Genomic DNA, 19,760 nt, shown 5'->3' with positions numbered 1-19,760 from the left:
GGTGGCTGAAGAGTCATATGCTTGCAATTAAGATAACAGAGGCGGCAGAGTTGCTGATGATAACTGTGAAGGTCTGACTAGGGAGTGAGCATTTGAGATGGAATGAAAGATGAGAAAGGACTACTGAGAGTATTCCTGGATGGTACTGTTAAAAGGATCATGTGACTTTTGGACAAAGTCTAAAGCTTTGTCCCTTAGTTTAAAATGGATTGTAATATCAATAAAGAAAATACTACATCCTAAAAAAGACTTTGTGACATTATTTTATTTATTTATTTTTTGGTCTAAATCTAAGAATGCTATTTTCTTTTACATTAGAATACTAAGAACATCATGGATATGTACAAATTGGAAAAGAAGATTGAGGAATTGTCGAAAACGGAGACAGAGCACCAAGTAAGCACTTCCCAAACACTGGTAAAATATTTTCTTCCATCAAGCCCATATTACTTTATAAAGATGTATAAGACTTATTGATACAATAATCTTTGATTATAAATTTGTATGCCTTAAGATGTCTGAACTCTATAAAAGGCAATTTCTATTTTTAATGTAACAGCTTTACTGATATATAATACACATGCCATTAAATTCACCCACTTAAAATATACAAGCCGGTGTTTTTTAATATGTTCACAGAGTTGTGCAACCATCACCCAACACAATTTTTAAACACTTTTTTCATCCCAAAATAAATCCCTTTAATAGTCACCCCATTTCCCTCCAACCCTAGGCAACCATTAATCTACTTTGTCTCTATAGATCTACCTATTCTGGATATTTCATGGAAGTGGAACCAAGTACATTATGTGGTCTTTTGTGACTGGCTTCTTTCACTGAGCATATGTTTCCAAGGTTCATCTATGTTATGGAATATGTTCACCTATAGCATATATTGATACTTCATTTCCTTTTATTGCAGAGTCATATTCCATTGTATGGATATACCATATTTTGTTGATCTATTCATCAGTTGATGGAAAATTGGGCTGTTCCTAATTTCTGACTATTAATAATGCTGTGAATATTTGTGTATAAGTTTTTGTATGTACATATGTTTTAATTACTCTTGAGTATATTCCTAAGATTGGAATTACTGGGTCATATGATAACTGTATATTTAACTTTTCAAGGTACTGCCAGACTGTTTTCCAAAGTGGCTGCACCATTTTACATTTCTACCAGCTGTGTATGAGAGTTCGAATTTCTCCACACCCTTGCCAGCATTTATTATTATTTATTATAGTGGCAATTTCTAATTTAACAATGTCTGATTTTGTAAATCCCAAAGTCAGGAAAGATTTCAGCTATTGTACCTTCTTATCATGGAAAATAAGGGGAGATGGAAAAAATATTTCTTTGATTGAATTAAGAGATAGCTTACAAAAATTATTTGTATCTATAGTGCATCTAAAAAGTCTGTTTTTGTTCTATTTACCTTACATTCTCATCAGGAAACAGAAGACAACTATTAATAAATTTAGGAATTTGTGTCATGCTTATTGTCATCACTAATGGAGTATTTGAGAAATATTTTTTGTTGGAGTGTATGTTTGAAATGATGATGTACTTAAATTTCATGTCTGTATGTAGAATTTTCAAGTTTCCTAGCAGATATTCAAATTCCATGTGTGTATACAAATATACATATGTTGTAGCAGTTATAATTTAGACATTAAAATTAATTTTATTCTAGGAATTACTGTCTTTGGAAAATATAACTGTTATAAACTAGTGGAAAGAGCTAGAAGACACAATCCTGTCTTCTTTACTTTAAAGCTTTTTAACTGTAAGCAATTAGTTAACCTCTTTAAGTCTCAATTTTCTCATCTACTGAATAGATATATTTTCTACATAATCCACAAGCTTGTTGAAAACTCAAATGAGATGACTACCTGAAAATGCTTTAGAACTATAAAGGGATATCAAATATATATGATTATGATGATGATTCTACTTATAACTATGAGGATTATTTTTTTATGTTTTTCAATTCAATCGATATACATGTTTATCAGTTACATTATATTTAGAAGCCTATGCCAGCAAGCTTGCTTTGGATTTGAATAAACTGATATGTCCTAAATATTTACCTTGCTAAAAGAAATCTTGAATATTTTTAAACTTAAATTTTTAAAAGAGAGTCTTCTATATGTCCACATGGAGTCTGTGTTCATGTCTTATCTAGATTTTCATTTTCACCAAAAAATAAAGACTCTATATGTCCTCTTATTATATGAAGTATGAAATGGTGGGAAAGGCACTTGGCTAAAGACTCATATCTGGGCTCAGTTCTGTCACTGTGTGTGACATTGGACAAGTCCCTGAATAGTGTTGAGCTTCAATTTCTTCACTGATAAAGCAAGGGCAATGACCTCACTTCTAGGATTGTTGTGAGGCTGACGTGAAACTTCATTAAAAAGTGACAAACACATTCGCGTTAAAGGTTCTTCAAAAACATGTCTCCCTATTGGAATGATTTTTGTGTCACTGTCCTTTATCAGAGCAATGTCTCAATGGTCTTCCCGAAACTTGTTTCTTTTCAGATGCAGTTGTACACATATGAGAACACTTTGCTTAATAAAGACGCAAGTTTGCAGAAGGTTAGTTCTGTCCCTTCCCATGAAGTTTTGTGGGATTGGCTAGCTCTCTCCAAATCATAAAAAAGATGGTCATTTGTGTACCTTCGCCCTATGAAAATATCTGGTTCTAATATTCTGTCAAGAATATTACACTTTACTTTATAATATTTCACAAAAAAATGTTACTCTGAATGGAGAATACTGATTTCTTCATCTGGGATAAGTTTTAACATCCTCTCTAAATTCTGGTGATGGTCATTAATCTATGTAATAAATATTAGTTGCCAATTTATCAGTCACTGGCTAGATACTGGTGATGCAAATTTAGTGCACAACAACACAATGAGTGTGCAGTCATTTGTTTTAGGGAAGAAGACAAATATATCCCTAAATTAGTTTCTCCCTTAGATTGATTGATTAGACAGAAAAATAGATGATAGATATATAGATGATAGATAGATAAATAGCGAGGCAGATAGATAGATAGATAGATAGATAGATAGATAGATAGATAGATAGATAGAAAAATCGATAGATATCATTTTATTTATCCTTGTATCCTTGTATCCTGTGATCATAGCCTACCTGGTAACAAAGGATGCTGGCTACAGAGGTGCTGATTATGGTGGCTTTAAGAGACACAGCCTAAGTTAATAAATTTCCCCATTTCAAGATAGGGAAGTGAAGGAAGACCAATATTTTTCTTCTTCTTCTTTCCTGCTTTGTTATGATGTTTCAAAGAAATTATTCATGGCTGGTAGACATTGACCTAGATACTGAATATTGTACCAACTTTCTGTCTCCCACTGGGCATTTACAGTTCTTCTGTGGCTCAGATTGACAGTCTAATAAATATGATTTGGTGGACTCATACATTTATTAGCTATTAATTTTCTCTTCTACTTTTCAGAAGGATTTAAGTATAGAAGAACTTAAGTCAACCATCATAGAATACGAAAGCATTATAGAGGTATACCATAATAATCTCACCTCTTGCAAGGTGGGGTTGTTAAATGTACATGTAAATTCCCCACTCGAGTAACATGTACAGCCTAATGTTGTATGTGATTCCAGGATTTACGAGAGGATAAAAACAAATTGGCTCATGACTTACAGCACTTGCAACAGGAACTCATCATGTGAGTACAGAGCAACACCTCACCGGCCTTCTCTCGTGGGCCTCCACCATACGTTATCGGTCTACTGAGTGATATGCAGTTCTTTGCATGGGTCACAATCTTTTCTTCGATACCTTTGTAAGTGGTATTTTCTCCAAGAGAACTCCTTCACAAGTTTTTCATGACTTTACCTTGCTTTTCTCTTCCCTTGAGATTAAAGCAATCCATTTGAGTGCATGCATGGCATGCTATTCTTACCTCTTCTTACATACATCATCTTATGTTATAACCATTTGTTTCTGAGTACTTGTATGTGTAGTATGCTAGTCCAGGAGTCTACAGGATCTTCTCAGATAAGAAAAATGAATAAAGTCAATGAGGTAAGTGCACATACTTACATTATGAGAGTGGCAAGTGAGAAAATTGTGTTACCCCAATGAAAGGAGATTCTGCTTAACTCCAGCTAATTGCTGCATCGAGAATATATGGACCCAATGTGGCCACATCTTCTGATTTTTAAAGAAAACCCCAAAATATATGGGCTTTTAGTGAAATTTCTATTTTTAACTATTGGCTCCATTTTTATTTTTATTTATTTATTTTTTTTTTAGTATGGCCTACGTTTTTGCCACCACCTAGAGACACTAATCTGTGCAGTTCCAGAGATATCTCTTATTTCTCTCCGTATTCCGAAGTACCTACTACAATCCTGGGCATTCATGAGTGCTTACTGATTGTGTGGTGATAAACCTTATTCTGGTGACTTAAAACAATGTTGGAGGCACATCTAATCAGACGGGACTACTGTTATTTTTTCAAGGAATGGGATCCAGTTGAATGTTAGTGGAGAGCATAAGAGTATCATCTCTGAAGGAGAAAAATCTTTACATTGTGAACTCATTCTTGCTCAGTCTGCTGAGGTAGGTAATTATCATCAAATGCAAAGCTTTAAAAAATAATCACTATGTGCGATAATTTACTATTAAGTGAAAGTCCATAGCTTGCTGAAAAGTACTCATGACATTTTGAGAGAATCTGTTGATTGTTTTTAGAATCTAAGTCTAATGTTTCTGAGCCTGGAAGAACAGACCTTTTCCAGTTATGGCTGCAAACTATAGTGAGGGTCAAGCATGGGGCTGAGGAAATGTGTGTTGAGTGAATCTGGACTTTAGAAATCGTTATATTCTTGATACTTTTCAGGACAGACTACCTGCATGTTCCCGAGCCTGGGATCCTAAAGATAGCAGTAGAGATCCATGAACTATTTTTTCAGTATTTCCCCAATCCCCCAAAGGAAATGTATCTAACAAAAATAAAGATACTCAGAAACAACATGAAATTTCTTTGCTTTAGGAGGTAATTGTACCAATCCAATTGAATGACAATGGTTATTACATTCTGGACAGAAATGAGCATTTTTATATGTTTTTTGTTTAATTTTAAAATGGCAAAATGCATTATTCCTTTAAAAAGTCTCAGTGTGTTAGGTAGACCCAATTCTTTATAACAGGAGAGGAAACAATCAGAGGCCTCCTTGGAGATGAAATGTTGGAACACCTAATACTATATTTTCACTCCTGTATACTTTCCAGTTTTATGCTTGTTATATTAGGAATGCTTTATTAGAAAATTCCTTTCTTTTCACCACTTTAATGGTCTCTCCATATCTATGGACAATGGATAGGTCAGAATGTCTTCCTGTTGACAGCTGTGATATGACCTTGAAAGGAGAGGAAGAATGTCTTTGGGGCAAATGCTGTTTGAATTTCTCCTGCCAAGGATGCAGGAGCAGCATATGCTGTCTTCATCTGACACCGTCTCAGGCAGCCTTGGCCATTCTGCTGAGCACTGTGCTTTCCTGACATTCTGTTTCATACTCATCATTTGACTGTGTTTTGACACCAAGCCAAACTGCCAGACTGAACGAAGTGGTGGCAAATCTGCCATGGCAGTGTGTTTTTATCCACAGTCCTCAGAGATAACGATGATGTCAAGATGCCAGTCTGTAAAGTTCTATAGTTCTAAATGGGAGTTAAACAGCTGACAAAGTTCTGGCTCTGAGGTTTACTCCACTGATGAAGAAGTTTGCCTTCTAATTGGAATCTGGAAATAAGAGCCTTCTGACCTTTTCCCAACAGACAGCAAAAAGAAAGTTAATGTGTTGTTGTCATACACCTCAAATATAACAGGAGAGAGAGACTTTGAGAGAATTATAAGAAATATGCTTTGTGAAACATTATCCAACAGTATCTTCTATGAATGAGAGACAAAAGAACCCAGTCTATCTTCAATGGGATTTATTGAACACCCCACTCCCCATCGTTTATTTTATTTCTGTGAATTTCTTAATCTTTCCTTAGTTTCATAAAATGAGAGCCATAGAAGTTTGTATCACCCACATGTAAATGTTATCTATAGGATAAATAAATTTTTCTTGAGAATGAATCAGTTAAGTTGAAGCCATCCTAGAGAGAAAATGTAAACAGTTTTTGGGGGGATGGAGGGGGATTCCATAAGACTATTTACAACTATTTGATGAGGACAATTACAATGATCTGTAGGCATCATTTTCATAAAATAAAAATAATGAATGTGTTTTGTTAGAATGACAGAGTTGTGGACATGTTGGTAATTGTTTCAGAACGATGAAACTGAGTGGCAGTGCAGTTCAATCAGCTTGTCATCTGTGGACATGATGATCGACCAAGAAATGCTAATATTCCTCAGAGAACTTGAACAAAAGGGACTGCAATTCACAGCTATGCTTCAGAAGCTGGTATTGTATAACACACACCTATTGTGGCGTTTCACTGGCTAGGAACACCTGCAGATAAGTGACCTACTGTCTGTTTGCTGAGCACAAGCATATTGGTGTGTTGTTAAGACTCAAATTAATTCTACTATGAAAAGAGGTTTTTCTCAAACCTTCCTGAGGTTGATTTTCTAGTTCTGGGTCAATTAGGACTATAAGGTTGACCGTTAGATATGGATTACTTGAGCTTAGTTTTCCGATAGGTTCATCTTTACTATTGAAGGGCTGGAAATGTGGTACCTCTTGAATAGTTTCTTTCTAGCTAATGGCTAGTACCTCTTTTTTCATTTTTATTTTTGACTGGAAACTCTAGATGGTCCGAGAAAGCAGAAAACATCTTCATGTTAGTATTTCTAGTCCCTTTCACAGTGACTAGCATGTATAGTAGGTAGTATTTGGTTTGATAAATGAAAAAATCCTCGAACAGGCTTGTTTTCTTCTATTTGAAAGGGGAATGAAAATGGGTAAGTTTTGTTCTGGAAAATGATTCTATGTGTATATTCAGCATGTATAGAGCACCTGACGAGAGTTAGCCTCACCACATGTAATGTCCTGGGATAAAGGAAAGTCACCGGGTGACATTAGATTGAGAAGGAACTCTCTGGTGTCTTCCTGAATTGCCTATGAAGTAGAACTTTGGAATAAATTACTTCTTAAATTGTAGCATATGTCTTTCACCTGCATTCCTAGTAAATGATGTGGAAATCTTTTTCAGCATGAAGAAGTTCCCAAAGTTGAAACCCTCATCGATAGCTCTCTACAGTGGGTAACTAATCCAGAAATTACTGTGAAAGAAATGTGGGAGAACAAGCTTACTGTAAGTATTCTGTATTTTGTGATTTCCCTTCGATTTTTGAAACCCGGGTAATGCTTATTATATATAGTACTATGTCTAAGATGTTATTGTGGTCTTCTGCTTTCCCTAACTGGGGTTGTGTATGAATGTGCATATGTGGGTGAAAGTAAGTGTTAGGATAAGTGTGTGTGAGTGTGAGGGTGAGGAAAGAAAATAAGAGTGAGTGAGTGTGAGGATATGTGATATGTGCTGGAGAAACAAATAAATAAAATCATTTAAGGAAAAAATATATTTTATTTGAATCCTTGTGAGATCCGACTAGTCTAAGCTTGGATTTTTCCTTGACCTATTTAAATTCTCTAATTTTAGTAGAATAACTATAATACAAAAGACTCTTATTCCTGATACTCTAACAGATTCCTTATCCCAGAAATTAGCAGAACATTGGGAAAATAAGAACTTCTTAGGTAGCTATTACCAGTTTTGTTAGAAAGGAAGTATATAAAAATAAATCTCTTTAATTTATCCATCATTTATTATCTCTACTTCTTGACTGCCAGATGACTTCCTAATATTTATCAGCCCCCTAAGTTAAGCTAAAGCAAGAAATAAACTCTGAAAACTGTGGAATATTAATTTCAACCTCTTTGCCAAACTAACCTTTTTCAGAAATTCCTTTTGAATATACTAATCAACAACTACTGATTTTTTTTGCATTTCCTTGTCCCATCCTATTCTAAAGCAATTGTGATGATTGGTGAAATAGTAAAGGACCCACTATCTTAAGAAAAAGAAAACAAAACTCATTTTAAGCACATAATAGATACCCAATATATATTTGTTAAATTCAGGTAATTTAGTCTTTGGGTAATTGAGAATTAGTATCTATTCAATTAGAATTTTAGGGTCCAATAACAATGAATACTATTGAGAGGGAAATGGCCACAGCATTTTATATTGCCTCTGTCATATGTTTGTACTTAACACTGGAATAGTGGAGCTTGTTTTGGAATTTAACACTGAAATTTCCTTGTAGGATTTCAAGTATATCATGAAAGAGAAGCTAAATCTTTGTATATTAATGCTGAACAGCTTGGGAAACCATACAGAATCTTTTGATAAATTGATAGAGATTTTGAAGAGATTCAGGCTGGAATATTTTTACTTCAGAAATGAATACCTTTCCAGGTAATGACCATTTATATATAAGAAACCCATGCTTTATAAACATGACACATTTGTGATTGTGCCACAGCGTTTGATTTACTTTTTTCAAGTTATATACATTGATTTCAGATGACACTTTTCAGTGAAGACAATTTGTCTGACAATTTTGAACTGTGAAATCTGAGTAGAGTGAAATTGACTTATATACTCAATATTGTAAATAGTGAACTTTAAAATCTGTGGGAACCAGTGTAATGAGTTATTTTCTCTAGAGAGGAAATTTGGAATTACAGAATATAGAATTCTTTTAACGAGATGGGTCTTAGAGATCATCTAGTAAAACCTCATAATTTTACACAGGATAGAGACATAAGGTTGCAAAGTGCATTGATCAAGACCTGAGAGTTATTAATGGAAAATCCACAGATTGATTAATGGAAGAACTTGATGCTGGGTCTGTTGACTCCTATCCCATCAGGCTTCATGTTCCACCTCAGTATATAATGCATTGCAGTGGGCACTGGTTAATTAAATTTCAAGTAAAAAAAGTCATAGGGAATAAAGGAATCTAAATGTAAAATGATTTATCATCTTACCTTCCCGCTCACCTTAATTATGATTATGGGGAAATTCTTGAAATTTGTACACTTTGTAAACCACATACTAAACAAGGACAGTGATTATGTCTTTTGTTGAGCTTGATTTATATAGCTGCTACTACCAAACTAAGCATTCCCTTAAGAAGTGCTTTTTGAATGAACATGGGTATATATTGAATTTTAATCAAGTAAAAAAAAATGTAGAGACTAAGTTTGCTCAAAGAAAATAGCCAGAAGAAAATTTATTTTACTCCCTGCAAATAAGGAAACTAGATACCAGAGAGAGGTTAATACCAGAGGGAATTCTCAAAAAAAAATGATCTTCTGCTTTCCCTAAGAAGCAGGCATCCCAGACTTCCCCTTAGTGGTAAAGGTGTGGGTTAAGTGGATATGCAGCAGCTTCCTTACATAGATACCATCTCCACAAAAGAGAGCATTGAAATTCTTCTAGTTAGCAACAAAGAACTATTTGGAGGGAGGCCTACACCATAGTCATCGCTGAGTACATGAATCTTCTGTATTTATCATACTAGACACACAGAAGCCCAGTTTAATAGTAGGTGCAATTTGTTGAGAACTTACTGTGTTGGCTGTAGTGCTCAGAATTTGACATGCGTTTAGATTCAGAGAGGTTCAGTAACTTCCCAAGTTTACCCAGGTAGGATTTTGTAACAACTGGGATCAGACCTAGATATGTTTGTCTTCAAAACTTAAGTTCCTACAACTAATAACCCCCCACTATCTACTTGTTAAAATCTGACATAATAGTCATTAAAAATATTCTGGAAACCTAGCAATGGGCAACATACTACTTGTCAGTGTAAGGATGCATTAGTTCCTGCTTTCGAGACATAATTTAAGACAGACAAAACCATATAGAGCTACACACCGAATGATTTGGCTGCGGGTCTTACCTATGCATAAGGAAATGAGTTGACTCTTGTGGGAATGAGTCCACTAAATATCCTATGTTTAGATGAGGTAGGAAGTGTTTATTAAAGGTAACTTTCAGGGGCCGTTTACTTAGAAGAAGGCTTCCTTTCTGGTGCAAGATAAATAGGCTCCAATGCTAAAGACTGAAGAGACAGTGAAAAAAAAAAAAAAAACTGCTCTGGAGGGCTCTATGCGAAAAAGCATGTCATCATTCATACAGCATCCAAGTGCCAGCTCTTTGCCAGGCTTCCCCCCCCAGTTGCTGGAGAATTATAGGAAATATGACAAATATCTGCCTCTGTGAAACTAACATCTATTGAGGGACATAGATAATGAACATAAAACATATAATTAAATGGTATAATGCCAGAGAGTGGTGAATGATTCGAAGAAAATTAAAGCAGGGATAAGAAAGCCTAGAATGACAAGGGGCGGGAGGACCTAACTTTAGAATGGCCAGGAAAGGCCTATCTGAGGAGTGATTAATTGAGAGGATAGCTGAGTGAAGTGAGATAGGGAGCTATGTGATGATCTGGGTTGTGTGCTAGGCAGAGGAAATAACTACTGAGAAGGCCTTGCAGTTGTAATGAGCTTGGTATGTGTGAGCAGCAGCCAGAGGCCAGCATGGCTGGGGTGAAGTGAGTGCTGGACAGTGGTAGGAGACGAGGCCAGAGAGATAGGCCGGGGTCAGGTCCACAACCTTGCAATTCATGTTTAGGAATTGGAGTTTTATTCTGAGGGGATGGGAAGCCATCATAGGATTATAAGCAGAGAAGAAATATAACATGTATTTTTAAAGATCATTCTGGATGCTGGGTAGAAATTTGTCTATAGATGGTAAGATTTAAAGCAGTGAGATTAATGAGAAGAGTTTTTTCAATAAGAGACCACCAATTACAGTTCTTGAAATCAACTTACTAGATTATGACCAATTTTAAAAAAATAAATGTAAACTATCAGAGCATATTGCATATAGTAAGAGTAAATATTATTTCATGCATTTTTGTTTCAGCTGCGCGTGTGTGTGTGTGTGTGTGTACTTGGTTGAAATATAAAATATTTACTGGGTCATGGTCATAAAACCACTAAGTTAAGAGCTAATCGCACTAGTCCAGGTGATGGGTGTAACATGAGCTACAGTGATAGTTGTAAAGGTAGTAAGAAATGGTTACATTCAGACTATATTTCGAGGATGGATCATATCAGATATGCTAATGAATTAGTTGTGGCAATGCAAGAAAGAGAAGAGTCATCCTTGACTTAGAGGTCTTTGGTCTGAAAACTAGGTAACTGGGGAGTTATTTAGAGTCAAAGTCTGGGGGAGACTTGGACTTAGCAGGATTAGAAATCAAGAGTTAGCATTAGGACATGTTAGCAAGGAGAGATGTTGAACTTAAAAATACACACCAAAAGCTAATACTTACCTCTTAACATGATAATAAAGATCTTTCTGAAAGAAAAATCTTCAATGCTTTAACATTTGTTAAATATTTTTAATAGCTGGGTCTATCTGATTTTTGGGGTGGTCTATCTGATTTTTTGGGGGGTCTATCTAATTTTTAAATAGCTATTTCCAAGACTGTTATGATTCCTAAAGTACATAAAACTTATTGTCGTATAGATACAAACACATGTAAGTGATTAAAAGTTTAATATTATTGAGTATGAATATCTATTGATCCTTATAGTCCTGTTGCTTTCCTTTAGAAGATAATAGACACTCTTGAATGCCTAGATTATTTCTCAAGGAACTAGAAAAAGAAGAACAAACTAAGTTCAAAATTAGCACAAGGAAGGACATAATAAAGATTAGAGCAGAAATAAACAAGATAGAGAATAGAAAGACAATTAAAAAAAAAAAATTAGTGAAATGAAGCTAAGAATTTTTTTTTTGAAAAGATAAACAAAAGTGACAAAGCTTTAGTTAGACTAAGAGAAAACTCAAAATCTGAAATGGAAGAAGAGAAATTACAATTGATGCCATGAGGGGTTGAAGAGGACGGATCATAAAATATTACTATAAACAAGTATACAGTAACAAATTGGATAACCTTGAAGAAATGGATAAATTCCTAGAAACATACAACCTACTAAGACTGAATCAGGAAGAAACAGAATCTGAACAGACCATAACTAGTAAGGAGGTTGAAGCAGTATTCAAAAACCTCCCAACAAAGAAAAACCAGGACCAGATGTCTTCACTGGTGAATTCTACTGAATATTTAAAGAAGATTAGTGCAAATTCTTTTGAAGCTCTTTCAAAAAATTGAAGAGGAGGCAACCTCTTACCAATTTGTTTTCTGAGGGCAGCATTATCCAGACACCAAAACCAAAGACACTACAAAAAACAAAACCAAAAGAAACCCCAAAACCCTACATACCAAAATTCTTGATGAATATAGATGCAAAAAACCTCAACAAAATACTAGTAAACCAAATTCAACAGTACATTATAAAAATTATACACCATGACCACGTGAGACTTGTCCGTTGAATGCAAGGATGATTCTGCATACACAAATCAATTAATATGATACACCATATTAACAGAATGAAGGATAAAGATCAAAAGATCATTTAATTTGATATAGAAATGCATTTAACAAGATTCAACCCCCTTTTATGATAAAAATATTTTTTAAAAAAACTAGACATAAGAAAGAAACTACCTCAATATAATAAAAGCCATATATGAAAAGCCCACAGCTAACATTATACTAAATGGTGAAAGGCTGAAAGTTTTTCCTCTATGATTAGAAACAAAGCAAGTAAGCCCACTCTCACCACTTCTATGCAACATGGTACTGGAAGTCCTAGCTAGAGCAATTGGTCAAGAAAAAGGAAATAAAAGGCATCCACATTGGAAAGGAAGAAGTAAAGTCATCTCTGTTTGCAGATGACATGATTTTACTTAGAGAAAAGCCTAAAGAATCCACAAAAAGCTGTTAAAACTAATAAATTCAGCAAAATTGCATCATACAAAATCAACGTATGAAAATCAGTTACATTTCTATACACTAACAATGAACTATCTGAAAAGGAAACTGAAAAAAAATCCTATTCAAAAGAGCATCCAAAATAATAAAATACTTAGGAATAAACTAAGTAGATAAAGACTTGTATACTGAAAACTATAAAACATTGCTGAAAGAAATTAAAGAAGATTCAAATAAATGGAAAGACATCTTATGTTCATCTTATGATCTAAAGCAACCTACAGATCCAAGGCAATCCCTATCAAAATCCTAACGGCATTTTTATAGTAATAAAAAAAAAAAAATCCAAATGTCCATATGGAACCACAAAAAAAACACAAGTAGCCAAAACAGTCTTGAGGAAGAACAAAGCTCAAGGTATCACAGTTCCTAATTTCAAAATGTATCATAAAGCTATAGTAATCAAAACAGTATGGTACTAGCCTAAAGACAGACCAATAGAATAGACTAGAGCTCTCAGAAATATATATATATTACATATATGTACATATATATGTTTTTCATATGTATATGTGTACATATATATGTATATGTTTTTCATATGTATAAATGTATATATATACGTATATATGTATATGTATATATGTATATATAGGATGCTCCAATACACATATATGTACATATATGTGTGTGTTCAACTGATCTCTGACTAGGGTGCCAAGGCTACACAACGGAAAATGATAGTCTCTTCAACAAATGATGTTGGGGAAACAGGATATACACCTGCAAAAGAATGAAGTTGAATTCTTATCAAATATCACATGCAAAAGTCAACTCAAAATGGAATGAAGATGTAAACATACGGCCTAAAATTGGAAAATTTCTAGAAGGAAACTTGGAGGAAAAGCTTGACATTGGTCTTGGCAATGATTTCTTGGCTATGACACCAAAAGCACAGGCAACAAAATAAAAAAATAGACAAGTGGCTCTATATCAGACTAAAAATCTTTGGTACAGCAAGGAATTAATAGAGTGAGAAGGTAACCTGTGGAATGGGAGAAAATATTTCCAAACTGTATATCTGATAAGGGTTACTATTGAGAATATATGAGGACCTTCTATAACTCAATAACAATCAAACAAAACCAAATAATTCAGTTTAAAAATAGGCAGAGAACCTGAATAGACATTTCTCCAAAGAGGACATACAGATAGCCAACAGATACATGAAAAGATGCTCAACATCACTAATCATGAGAGAAATGCAAATAAAAACCGCAATGAGTCATTCACAATGATGAATAAATCACTCCTGGAAGAGTGTTATTAAAAACAAACAAACAAACAAACAAACAAAAGACACCCAAAAGATACCAAGTGTTGGCAAGACTGTAGAGCAATTGAAACCCTGTATACTGTTGGTAGGAATGTAAAATATTGCAAATGCTATGGAAAACAGTGTGGAGGTGCCTAAAAAAATTAAAAATAGAACTACCATATGAGCAAACCCACATTTGAGTATGTATCCAAAAGAATTCCAAGTATTTTCACATCCATGCTCATCACAGCATTATTCAGAACAGCCAAGATGTGGAAGCAACCTCAATGCCCATCAATGGTTGAATGAATAAATAAAATGTGGTCTACGCATACAATGAAATATTATTCAGCCTTAAAAATGGAGATCCTTTCACATGTGATAAAATGGATGAATCTTGAGGACATTGTGCTAAGTAAAATAAAATAGTTGCAGAAAGACAAATGCTGGTAATTCCACTTAAATGAGGTGTGAAAAATTATCAAACTCATAGAAGCAGAGAGTAGAGTGGTGGTTTCCAGGAGCTAGCGGAGGAAGAAATGGGGATTCACAATTCAACAGGTATAAGTTTCAGTTATACAAGATGAATAAGTTCTAGAGATCTGCTGTATAATATTATCCCGAGAGTTAACAACGCTGTATTGTGCACTTAAAAGAGTGTGTTCAGAGGGTAGAACTCATGTTAAATGTTCTTACCACAATTTAAAAAAAAATCTGACAATAAGCTATTGAACAATGCTCAGTAGAATGTGTGTTTAGGTAGTTTTTATTTTTGTTTAGGGTTTTGTGTACTGCTTTACCATAGTGGTAAAGCATTCTATGAGACCCTTCTGGTCTCTCATGTGGTCATTTTTGTAATCAGGGCTGGGTTTACAACAGTGGACTACGAGAGTCTATGTATTAACATTTGGGAGGCACACAAGAGGCCTAAACTGGATAATGTCTTCCTCACTGCTTTGAAACCCCCAAAGTTTATCATCCCTTTGAGCTAAGGTCCTTTTTCAGGTCACGTTGTTTTGAGATAGTCATTGATACGTTGTTACATAGCAGCATAGTTTCAATAATCTCATTGACTGTCAGGAAGTGGATGCATTTTTATATATTTGGGGGACTAAGGTCAGATCCATAAGACAGGTAACATAACAACACTAAGAGATTTGGGGTGAGGCAGAAAGGGAGGCAAAAGTCTTCAGAAAAGAGAAGACTGCAGTGGAAATACTAACAGTTAGCTTTCATCTATGCTTGGGAGCAGCTCTTCCTGTACTCATGTCACCTATTTATACCATGATTGACAACTCTTAAGGAGAAAAGCTAAGGTCATGAAGTGAAGCTCTTATTTCTTTTCTTTCCTTGCTTTTTTCCTCTCTCACTTTTTTTTTTTCTGTAAACACTAGCTGTGATGTGTAAATATTGCACCTGTCACAGTGACCTCATTGTAGCACCATTCTCTAAAAGATCAGCAACAAATGCAAAGTACTGTGAATGTAGCTTATGGGGAAGTGAATATTCCAGTATAAAATAGGAAACTAAATGTGTTTATCTGTAAAGTGAGGGTGTCAGGCTATGTGATCAATATGATTACTTTAATTAAAATTCTATATTTGTGAAGCATTTATATGTATGTAAACACTTTCACTTTTTCCTCTGATCTCTGAGGAAGTGTATGAAGTTTGTATATGTCACAACTTCCCAGGGGTGACTCTTAGTTGAAATGTCATTGACAGCTTGTGGTTTGGACTTTTTTTTTAAAACTCCAGGCAGAAACAACTAGAAGCCATTAAACAACTGCAAGAGGATGCTGTCAACCAGGAAGTCATCCTCGGGAAGAAGGTCCAAGAAGCCAGCCAACAGCTGGAGGCTGCAGGGAAGCAGGTAGGGCCGCTTTTGACTATGTTATATTCAGGGGAAGTCTCCTCAGATGTCCTTAAAACCATGAAGTAAAAATGGAGAAGGAACAAAACAACCAAAGAGGAACTGTGAAGTTCAGTCCCTAGAGACCAGCAGTAAGCGGAGGAAGTAAAGGGGGAGGTTGTAAAAGAGGCGGTGTCAACAGCCTGCTGATGAAAGAGGCAACTTTGCAGAAGGAGGCAACTTGACATATCAGGACTCTTACGGCTGTAGAAATAGCTCAGGCATACAAAGCCCATGCAAACAGAAAATTGCAGAAGTTCAGCAGAGGCTTATCACTTCCCTGAGAAGAAAAGCACATTTTCAGTTTCCTGTGCATAAAAGTGAGCGCTCAATTGCTTTCTTTCCCGGCCACAATACTAAAATACAGCAGTAACTGTATGTCTTTAGGTTGAGGATCAAGATGGCACAGCCCACTCTGCCAGTGAAAAAGCTAAGTCTTTGCTGTATAAATTAGAGGAAGCAATTTTGGAACAACCGAGTCTGCAGACTATAAATACTGAGTTAGTGAACACTTGCCAGACACTGGAGCAGAAGACAAGAAAACTGAAAAGTGAGTAGCAAATATTTGTTATGTCCCATTTTAGTCTACTCTGAGGTGGGGCAAAAGGACTCCAGCCATTTTTATAGATTACAGCTGCTGTATTATTACTGCATTTATGACAATGAAAAGGTTCCAGAAAGCAGTATTGTGGGCTTTCAGAGAGGTTTGCCTAGTGGCTAGGTAGATGAATTTAACCATTAGCTTTCTTTTTGGTTGTTCATTACAAGCTGATTTGTCTGACTGTTATTTCTTTAAAAATTAAAAAGAACTTCTCAATATTTGTAAAAGTAAACAAGGAAAAATATCTTGTTTGCGTGGGATATTTGAACCTGTCAGTTGTTTACATAGTCTACCCTGATTTTATTAGGTAGTTGTATCCATCATATGGTAGAAAAGGCCCTGCCTCTCTATTTTATTTTAAGTACTAATTTTAAGGTTGGGTAAAATACTTATGAATTTAATGTGTATCAACATATTAAATATGTGTGAAAATTCTTTTTAAATGTTAATGTGTTCTTTACATATATATTTTTTGCTTTAAAAATTTGAATATATTTTTGTTTTCCTGTATTACCTAAAAGTGGATAAATGTTTACTAAGCATTAAGGTGAGAAGACAATTGTCAAATTACAGATATCAGATTATTCATAAGCTTATTTTATTTTAGAAACATAGTTTTGTTAATTTTTCTTAAAAAAAGCTTATTTATTTGACCATTTATCAGACAACTGCTTTTGTTCAGCCAACTTCTTGCTCTAGCTGTATAAATGTTGTTTTCATAGAAAGCTATTGGTTTGGGTAATAAACAAGCTAAATATAAGCTTAAGGTAAGCTAGAGATGGAACTTATCAGACATGTGTTTGTTTTGGATTTACTGTACTCTTTCTACTGTTATCTGAGAAAGCTGTTTAAGAGTTTAAAGGAACTGGCTAGTTCTAAACCAGTAGTGGTTATTCAGCATTTCATTATTATTTTTAAGCCTTGTAGAACATGCTAGCTTTCAATAAATCTAAGTATCAGTTTACTTTCCTTCACTCTGTCACACAATATAAGGTATGCTTTAAGTTACATAATCTATGTTATTTTATTATTGTTCAGAGGGCCTTAGAGAAAGTTCCCTTATGATTAGAAGTATTCATGTTTAGACAAGAATAATGACAAAATTTGGTTTATGATGTGTTTGCTTTAGACACTGTGCCTAGATACTGTGTCTTCTGGTCATTTATATGTATCTTTTGATAAATAATATATCCCCATAATTTTATAAAACTAACAATTTGTCTCCTCTCCCAACCCCCCATGATTTCATTATAGTACCGTCTTTGAAGAGTTAACTTTTATAACTTATCCCAAAATGTACATTCTTGATATTATGAACGTGCTATTGTCTCCCCAGGTTATCTTCAGGGGATAATTCTTCCAAATGTAATTAAAAGAATTAATGTATTCAACCCAGCTGCTCTGGGTTGAATGCATGTGCTTTTTTCTGGCTGGATAAAGTAGGTGGATGCCTCCTTTCTGTCCTGAGTTTCTCACAACCTGCTTGGCTTTATGAACTCCCGTACTTGTTTTTATCTTCTGCTGCCTAAAGAAGATTTTGCTCTTAAGACCATTTGCTTATGAATATCTTTCTAACAATTCCCTTAAAAACCAATCATTGAAGAAAGAGGAAGATTTAGTAGCACACGTTTTTGAAATGTTCTATACAGAAGATTTTCCATTTAGCCTATGAACAAATGTCACTGAGGTATGACAGTTATCACACAAACATCCTTGCACATTCCACCACGACCACTGCCACCACATGCTATTTGAATTCTGAGTCAGACATTTGAATTCTGAGTCAGAAAATAAAAAATATTTAAATCCACTTAGTTCTTCTAAAACTGTCGGGTTAGCTTAATAAGTTCATTAAGTATTTAAGGCAATTTCTGCTACATCTAAGAAAGGTTCACTAGCAAGTTGTGTGGGGATGTAGTGGTATTGTTCAAATGTTTATTTCAATCACAGTGTTCACAAGCTGGAACTAGGAACTTGTTTATGACATTTGATTAGAAATCTTGAACTTAATACTGAATTAATAATATTGTTGAAGTTTTCCATTGCCACCAGGACTGGACTCATTTGTGAGGTAATTAGCGTTCATGTTTGCCTCCATGATATGTGCCATCAGAGCTGCTAAATTTCTTGAATGGTAACTTATGTAGTTTCTTTCTTTTGCTTCTTAACCTTCATACGTATCTAACAAGTCTCTTGAGAACAAAGGTGATACTGGATGTATAAATGGATGTTTGCTTTAAAAAGGAAATAAATAAAAAACTTCTTAGATCTAGGGTTTGTTCAAAATATTAGGGTGAACCTAATATACACAAAACGTAGACTAATTGATCTAATCTAAACTATAACCCTTTCACTCTTCATCTTTTCCCCCCTCCTCGCCCCCCGTACCATCTGTCATGAAATCATCATTGAGTCACTCATTTAATAGACAAGGAGGGAATTACCTTTAGAAACCATAAATATTTCACTGGGAAGAGAGCCTGAGAAGCTTCTGTATACATAACTCTTTATTTGAACACAGTGATTGTATATGAACTTTATAGTTTAGAGAAGGGTTTCACCTAGATGATCTCACTGGAAACTCTTCTAGGTTGCTATTCTTAGCAAGGAGGGTATGAGGTATGGGACAGATAACAGTCCCACAGCTTTGAGATGGATTCTAGGTGAGAGCCACATGTCCTGAGCAGTCAATACACAAGAGGGAAATGACGCAAGGGAGGGGGGTTCAGGTGATTGAGACACTTTTAAGATGAGTGTTGGGGTGAGAATCAAAGAGAAAGCCAAAGTCAAATACAGCTTGTTTGACAGCTCTGATGGGATAGGGGCCTAAATTTTTCCAAATGAAAGATGCAAGTATGGATGAAATAATCTAGGAGGCAGTATAGTGTAATGATTAAGAATGAATGTGGGATTTGAAGTTAAACCAACCTATATTCTGATTCTAAATCTACAAGACAGAAACTGGATAGAGTTGGGCAAATCACTGT

At 34.9% G+C, this 19,760-nt stretch overlaps 2 protein-coding genes and 1 long non-coding RNA gene across 7 annotated transcripts in view; all 3 read left to right on the top strand.

Moving 5' to 3' along the window:
- The first annotated feature begins 307 nt into the window (after nucleotides 1-307).
- LOC141570129 (uncharacterized) lies at nucleotides 308-3,553 on the top strand. The gene is made up of 3 exons (XR_012494034.1): nucleotides 308-396; nucleotides 2,547-2,603; nucleotides 3,493-3,553. It is a non-coding gene; the product is annotated as an uncharacterized LOC141570129 (long non-coding RNA).
- Nucleotides 3,554-4,075: 522 nt separating this feature from the next.
- Nucleotides 4,076-16,722, top strand: LOC109450422 (uncharacterized). Its single transcript, XM_074324903.1, has 6 exons — nucleotides 4,076-4,080; nucleotides 4,521-4,620; nucleotides 6,342-6,476; nucleotides 7,228-7,329; nucleotides 8,345-8,496; nucleotides 16,019-16,722. Exons 1-6 carry the CDS (start codon nucleotides 4,076-4,078, stop codon nucleotides 16,200-16,202), a joined length of 678 nt encoding a protein of 225 aa, XP_074181004.1. The 3' UTR covers nucleotides 16,203-16,722.
- IRAG2 (inositol 1,4,5-triphosphate receptor associated 2) overlaps nucleotides 16,329-19,760 on the top strand; it is a 47,150-nt gene continuing 43,718 nt past the window's right edge. For 2 of the 5 annotated variants that reach the window (XM_019737708.2, XM_019737690.2), the window contains exon 1: nucleotides 16,329-16,722. The gene's annotated coding sequence lies outside the window, so the exon portion shown is untranslated. The remainder of the gene's footprint in view (nucleotides 16,723-19,760) is intronic. The other 3 variants (XM_074325913.1, XM_074325914.1, XM_019737698.2) reach the window with 2 other exon arrangements.

The sequence above is a fragment of the Rhinolophus sinicus genome, linkage group LG02 (assembly GCF_036562045.2).
Source record: "Rhinolophus sinicus isolate RSC01 linkage group LG02, ASM3656204v1, whole genome shotgun sequence".
Classification (NCBI taxonomy): Eukaryota; Metazoa; Chordata; class Mammalia; order Chiroptera; family Rhinolophidae; genus Rhinolophus; species Rhinolophus sinicus.
Note: the sequence above shows the minus strand (reverse complement) of the source record. Positions and strands in the feature narration are given on the sequence as shown.

Coding starts and splice junctions, on each gene's coding strand:
- LOC109450422 (XM_074324903.1), top strand. Junction 4,621..6,341: donor TTCTTGCTCAGTCTGCTGAG/GTAGGTAATTAT, acceptor TAATTGTTTCAG/AACGATGAAACTGAGTGGCA. Junction 8,497..16,018: donor AGAAATGAATACCTTTCCAG/GTAATGACCATT, acceptor TTAAAACTCCAG/GCAGAAACAACTAGAAGCCA.